Consider the following 7,326-nt stretch of genomic DNA (forward strand, 5'->3'; position numbering starts at 1 on the left):
TTCAACAAGGACAAGTGCAGAGTCCTGCACTTAGCATGGAAGAATCCCATGCACCGCTACAGACTAGGGACCGAATGGCTCAACAGCAGTTCTGCAGAAAAGGACCGAGGGGTTACAGTGAATGAGAAGCTGGATATGAGTCAACAGTGTGCCCTTGTAGCCAAGAAGGCCAATGGCATTTTGGGATGTATATGTAGGGGCGTTGCCAGCAGATCGAGGGACTTCATCGTTCCCCTCTATTCGACATTGGTGAGGCCTCATTTGGAGTCATGTGTCCAGTTTTGGGTCCCACACTATAAGAAGGATGTGGAAAAATTGGAAAGAGTCCAGCGGAGGGCAACAAAAATGATTAGGGGACTGGAACGTATGACTTATGAGAAGAGTCTGAGGGAACTGGGATTGTTTAATCTGTGGAAGAGAAGAATGAGGGGGGATTTGATAGCTGCTTTCAACTACCTGAAAGGGGGTTCCAAAGAGGGTGGATCTAGACTGTTCTCAGTGGTAGCAGATGACAGAACAAGGAGGAATGGTCTCAAGTTGCAGTGGGGGAGGTTTAGGTTGGATATTAGGAAAAACGTTTTCACTAGGAGGGTGGTGAAACACTGGAATGCGTTCCCTAGGGAGGTGGTGGAATCTCCTTCCTTTGAAGTTTTTAAGGTCAGGCTTGACAAAGCCCTGGCTGGGATGATTTAGTTGGGGGTTGGTCCTGCTTTGAGCAGGGGATTGGACTAGATGACCTCCTGAGGTCCCTTCCAACCCTGATATTCTATGATTCTATGACTGTATGATTTGCACAGTGTGACAGGACAGGTGAAATGGGAAACAGCCTCCACACCCCTTCTCTTGATTCACTGTATTGACTGGAATTCTGAGGTTGGAACAGCCACCGATACGGCTCTTCATGGGCCAACATCTCACCAGTCCCCTGGCTCTCCACGAGCACAGTCACTTTGTAAATGCTGCTGCCTGCCTTGGTCTCCTTCCCCCAGTGCCCTGTCCTCTCTGACCAGCGAGTGGGAACAGCCCCACTTCCACTGCTCTGTGTCTTACACCCCATCTGAACTTCTCTCTAAAGAGTGGAAATCAGTAGCTCTTCTAGGCCTGGTCTACACTGGGGGGATCGGAATCGATCTAAGATACGCAACTTTAGCTACGAGAATAGCATAGCTGAAGTTGACGTATCTTAGATTGACTTAGAATCACTTACTTCGCATCCTCGCGGCGTTGGATCGTTGGCCGCCGCTCCCCTGTTGACTCCGCTTCCGCCTCTGGCCCTGGTGGAGTTCCGGAGTCGACAGCAGAGCAATCGGAGATCGTGTAGACTTGGCCGTAGACTCACACGTAAGGGTCCAGGATTGAATAGGTGGCCATGCCCTGTTTTTCTTAACTCCTGTATCATCAACTGACTATTCATTTGACAAACACCCTAATTATCCTTGCACGAAGGTGTTTGCTTTTCACGCTGTACACTACTGGATTAATCAGGGGTGGGCCCAGCAAGTAGATGTAGCCCAGGAGAATTTGAAGCAAGGGAGAAGAGCTCTTCCAGAATCTGTGTATGAAGGTCAGGCTGAACCCTGGCATGTAGAAGACCAGGACGGCGCAGAGGTGGGAGACACAGGTGTTCAAGGCCCTGAGGCACTCCATGTGGGATGCGATGCTCAGCACTGTTTTGAGGATCATCACATAAGACAGGAAGATGAGCAGAGAGTCCAACCACACCGTTATGAGTGTAACGAACAAGCCATAGATGTTATTGACTGTGATGTCCGCACATGCCAACTTCATGATGTCCTGGTGCAGACAGTAGGAATGGGAGAGGATGTTGGCTTGACAGTATTGGAACTGTTTCAGGAGTAAGGGGAATGGTAATGCTACGGCCACACCTCTTAGCACAAACACCAACCCCATCTTGGCTATTCTCGGCAGGGTTAAGATGGAAGCATATCTCAGCGGGTTACAGATTGCAGTGAAGCGGTCACAGGCCATCATCAAGAGCATGGCGGATTCAATTTTTGCAAGAAAGTGGATAAAGAACATCTGGGTAAAACAAGCATTGAGGCTGATTTCCCTAGAGTTAAACAAGTATATGCCCAGTATCGTCGGTATGGTGGTTATCAATATGGCAAGGTCTGTGATGGCCAACATGGAAAGGAAAATGTACATGGGCTCATGGAGGCTTGGATCTGTTTTTATAACAAACAGAATGAGTGAATTTCCTACTATTGAAGTAACATACACTAAGCAGAAGGGGATAGAGATCCAGAAATGGACGTGTTCCTTCCCAGGTATCCCGGTGAGAAAGAAAACGGCAGGGTTGAATTTGGTTTCATTGACAGCTGACATAATGGACTGGGCAGATCCGATGAATTTTGAACTTTTCTTCCTGGAAGGAAAAAGAACAGGAGACTAGATGATATTTATTGAGACATCATTCTGCTCTGAGTGGAATTCTAGAGACTCCCTGGAGTTCAAGGAAGATCAGCAAAAACATAGTTTTGGATTTATAGCACCAATAGGAAGATAGGCATTGCCAGACTGGATAAGACCTGTAGTCCTTTGTCAAGGTTCCTTCTCCACTCTGAACTCTAGGGTACAGATGTGGGGACCTGCATGAAAACCTCCTCAGCTTTCTTTTACCAGCTTAGGTTTAAACTTCCCCAAGGTACAAAATTATTTTACCCTTTGCCCTTGGACTTCCACTGCCACCACCAAACTTTATCTGGGTTCCTGAAAAAACGTAGTTTAGAAATGTCTTTCCCCCCAAAATCCTCCCAACACTTGCACCCCACTTCCTGGGGAAGGTTTGGTAAAAATCCTCACCAATTTGCATAGGTGAACACAGACCCAAACCCTTGGATCTTAGAACAATGAAAAAGCATTCAGTTTTTCTTACAAGAAGATTTTTAATAGTAGTAAAAAGAAAAGAATCACCTCTGTAAAATCAGGATGGTGAATACCTTACAGGGTAATTAGATTCAAAACATAGAGAATCCCTCTAGGCAAAACCTTAAGTTACAAAAAAGACACACAGACAGGAATAGTCATTCTATTCAGCACAGCTATTTTCTCAGCCATTTAAAGAAATCATAATCTAACACATACCTAGCTAGATTGCTTACTAAGTTCGAAGACTCCATTCCTGTTCTGTCTCCGGCAAAAGCATCGCACAGACAGACACAAACCGTTTGTTTTTTCCCCTCCTCCCAGCTTTTGAAAGTATCTTGTCTCCTCATTGGTCATTTTGGTCAGGTGCCAGCGAGGTTATCTTTAGCTTCTTCACCCTTTACAGGTGAGAGGATTTTTCCTCTGGCCAGGAGGGATTTTAAAGGGGTTTGCCCTTCCCTTTATATTTATGACACACCCCCCAAATCTCAGCTAGGGTGAAACGCTGGCTGGGATTTCTTCCTGGAGCTCTAGGAAAAACAGAGTTAATAAGACACATGCACTTCTAAATATACTACCAAGTACATAAAGACTAACAATATTTTCCACATCTCAAGGATGATTTTAACCAGTTGATTCTGGGAAACTTTCACGGGACAGTGCATCAGCTACTTTGTTAGAAGCTCCTGAGATGTGTTGGATGTCAAAATCAAAATCTTGGAGAGCTAAACTCCACCGAATAAGTTTTTTTGTTATTTCCCATGGTGTTATGAAGCCACTGTAGCGCAGCATGGTCGGTTTGCAGGTGGAAGCACCGTCCCCAAACATATGGGCATAGCTTTTCCAGGGTGTAGACAATGGTGTAACATTCTTTTTCACTGACTGACCAGTTGCTTTCCCTCTCAGAGAGTTTTTTGCTGAGAAACACTACAGAGTGGAATTCTTGATCAGGTCCTTTCTGCATTAAAACTGCTCCCACACCACGCTCGGACGCATCTGTGGTTACTAGGAATGGTTTGTCAAAGTTCGGGGCCCTTAGTACAGAGTCAGACATGAGTGTGGCTTTAAGCTGGTTAAGGGCCTTCTGACACTCTTTGGTCCACTGAACGGCATTTGGCTGTTTCTTTTTGGTTAGATCTGTCAGTGGGGCGGCGATTTGGCTGTATTGTGGTACAAATCATCTGTAATAACAGGCCAAGCCTAAGAAGGATTGAACCTGTTTCTTTGACTTTGGGACAGGCCACTTTTGGATAACATCCACTTTGGCCTGTAGGGGGCTGATAGTTCCTTGACCCACCTGGTGTCCAAGGTAAGACTCTGTTTAGGCCTCTTTGACACTTCTTAGCCTTAAGAGTTAGTCCTGCCTTCCTTATGCGCTCAAGGACTTTTTGTAGATGTTCCAGGTGTCCTGCCCAGGAATCCGAAAAGATGGCCACATCGTCAAGGTAGGCAACTGCATATTCCCCTAATCCCTCTAGGAAGCCATCTACAAGTCTTTGGAAGGTGGCGGGTGCATTCCGCAGCCCGAAGGGGAGTACATTAAATTCATTCAGCCCGAGATGTGTGGTGAAGGCTGACGTTTCCTTGGAGGATTCATCTAGCGGTACTTGCCAGTACCCCTTGGTGAAGTCCAAGGTAGAGATGAACTGGGCCCATCCCAGTTTCTCTAATAGTTCATCTGTGTGTGACATTGGATAGTTGTCTGGGCGAGTTACAGCATTTCGCTTACGGTAGTCCATGCAAAAACGTATCTCCCCATCTGGTTTGGGAACTAGAACCACTGCAGATGCCCAAGCACTTCCAGAGGGGTGGATTACACCCATCTGTAACATATCCTGGATCTCCCGGTCTATAGCAGTTTTAGCTTGAGGAGACACCCGGTAAGGTTGTACTTTAATTGGGTGAGCATTACCTGTGTCAATGGAGTGGTATGCCTGTTCAGTCAGTCCTGGGGTGGCTGAGAACGTTGGCGCGTAGCTAGTGCACAGCTCCTTGATCTGCTGTCACTGCAGATGCCCAAGGGTTGTGGAGAGGTTCACCTCTTCCACACCACCAGCACTTTTCCCTTCGTAGTAGACACCTTCAGGCCACTCAGCGTCGTCTCCTCCCTGGACTGTAAACTGACAAACCTTTAATTCTCTGGAATAAAAGGGCTTTAGAGAATTAATATGGTGCACCTTAGGCTTTCGGTTGGAGGTGGGGAATGCTATGAGATAATTAACAGCTCCCAGGAGCTCCTGGACCAGGAATGGCCCTTCCCACAATGCTTCCATTTTATGTGCCTGGAGCGCTTTTAAGACCATGACCTGCTCCCCTACTTTGAAGGAACGCTCTCTGTCATGTTTATCATGTCATACCAGGCTTTTTGCTCTTTTGGAGCATCCTGTAAGTTTTCTTTAGCAAGGGCTAAAGAGGTTCGGAGGGTGTTTTGTAGGTTGGTTACAAAGTCCAGAAGGTTAGTTCCTGGAGAAGGTGTAAATCCCTCCCATTGCTGCTTCACCAACTGTAATGGCCCCTTAACCTCACGGCCATATAGAAGTTCAAATGGGGAAAACCCTAAACTGGGATGTGGTACAGCTCTGTAGGCAAAGAGCAACTGCTCCAACACTAGGTCCCAATCATTGGAGTGCTCATTTACAAATTTACGTATCATGGCCCCCAAATTTCCATTAAACTTCTCCACCATGCCATTTGTTTGATGGTGGTAAGGAGTGGTGACCAAGTGATTTACCCCATGAGCTTCCCAAAGGTTTTCCATAGTTCCTGCCAGGAAATTAGTCCCTGCATCTGTGAGGATGTCGGAGGGCCAACCTACCCTGGCAAAAATGTCTGCTAGTGCCTGGCACACACTTTTAGCCCTGGGGTTGCTTAGAGCTACTGCTTCCGGCCATCGGGTGGCAAAATCCATGAAAGTCAGTATGTACTGCTTTCCTCTGGGGGTCTTTTTTGGAAAAGGACCCAGAATATCCACAGCTACTCGCTGAAATGGAACTTCAATGATGGTGAGTGGCTGGAGAGGGGCTTTGACCTGGTCTTGGGGTTTTCCCACTCTTTGGCATACTTCACAAGACCGGACATAGGTAGAAACATCCTTGCCCATTCCCTCCCAGTGGAATGACCCCCCAAACCGTCTTTGGTCCTGTTCACCCCAGCATGGCCACTAGGATGATCGTGGGCTAAGCTCAAGAGCTTCACCCAGTATTTAGTTGGAACTACCAACTGTCTCTGAGGATGCCAGTCTTCCTGGTGTCCACCAGAAAGAGTTTCCTTGTATAAAAGTCCTCTTTCTACAACACACCTGGATCAATTAGAAGAGCTGAGAGGCGGTGGGTTGCTCCGTGCAGCCGTCCAAGCTCTCTGGAGGGCTTTCATCTGCTTCCTGTTCAATCTGGAACTGTTCCCTTGATGCTGGAGACATCAGTTCCTCATTGGATTGTGGACCTATGCTTGGTCCCTCTGGAAGCGATGTAGGGGATGGGGCTGTTTCCTTTGACTGTGAACCCCTCTCCGCTGGGACACTATGTTGGGGTTCAGGCTCCGGCTGAGCCTCTTGTGTAGGGCTATGGGCCGCTGCCGGTTCAGGTTCGGTGGGGCCCTCTGGTGTTGAGGTTGCAAGTACTGGATTCAGTGCTGGCAATGGGTCTGGTGCTGGTTGTTCCGCTGGTTCCGGTTCTGGGACTGGTTCCGTCTGGGTCTCTGGGACTGGATCCACTACTGCTATTGCAGACATTGGCTTGGGGTTTGGGTCCATCACCTCTGACCGGGTCCTGATAGAAGTTTCAGGAACAGAGCTAGGCCTGCCAGCTTGTTTAGCCTGGCTGCGGGTGACCATTCCCACCCTCTTGGCCCGCTTCACATGATTGGCCAAGTCTTCCCCCAACAGCATGGGGATGGGATAATCATCGTAGACTGCAAAAGTCCATGTTTCTGACCAGCCCTGGTACTGGACAGGCAACTTGGATGTAGGCAAATTGAAAGAGTTGGACTTGAAGGGTTGAATCGTCACTGGGATCTCTGGGTTGATTAAATTGGGGTCCACTAAGGAAGCATGGATAGCTGACACTTGTGCTCCGGTGTCCCTCCAAACGGTGATCTTCTTCCCGCCCACACTCACAGTTTCCCTCCGCTCCAAGGGTATCTGGGAGGTATCTGGGCCTGCGGATCTCTGGTGTGATTCCGGTGCAATGAAGTGTAATCTGTTGGGGTTCTTGGGGCAGTTGGCCTTTACATGCCCCAGCTCGTTACATTTAAAACATCGTCCAGCTGACGGGTCACTGGGGCGAAGCGGGTTGCTGGAGAACGGGGTGGTGGGACAATAAGGTGTCTGGAGGATTCTTTGGGAGGTAGGTGGGGCCTTGGGAGGCCCCCGGTAATGGGGTGTGGTCTGGGGTTGTCCCTTCTGGTCTCCACTCCAATTGCGACCAGTTTTCTTCTTCTCTG

The 7,326-nt window shown here is 48.1% G+C and overlaps 1 protein-coding gene across 1 annotated transcript; it reads right to left on the reverse strand.

Moving 5' to 3' along the window:
- Nucleotides 1-1,410: 1,410 nt before the first annotated feature.
- On the reverse strand, nucleotides 1,411-2,346 carry LOC119565171 (olfactory receptor 51G1-like). Its single transcript, XM_037889625.1, has one exon. The coding sequence runs from the start codon at nucleotides 2,344-2,346 to the stop codon at nucleotides 1,411-1,413; it is 936 nt and encodes a 311-aa protein (XP_037745553.1).
- Nucleotides 2,347-7,326: the final 4,980 nt, after the last annotated feature.

This window comes from Chelonia mydas, chromosome 1 (assembly GCF_015237465.2).
Source record: "Chelonia mydas isolate rCheMyd1 chromosome 1, rCheMyd1.pri.v2, whole genome shotgun sequence".
Taxonomy (NCBI): domain Eukaryota; kingdom Metazoa; phylum Chordata; order Testudines; family Cheloniidae; genus Chelonia; species Chelonia mydas.

Bases quoted from the DNA above. Each gene is read 5' to 3' on its own strand.
- LOC119565171 (XM_037889625.1), bottom strand. From the start codon at position 2,346: ATGTCAGCTGTCAATGAAACCAAATTCAACCCTGCCGTTTTCTTTCTC.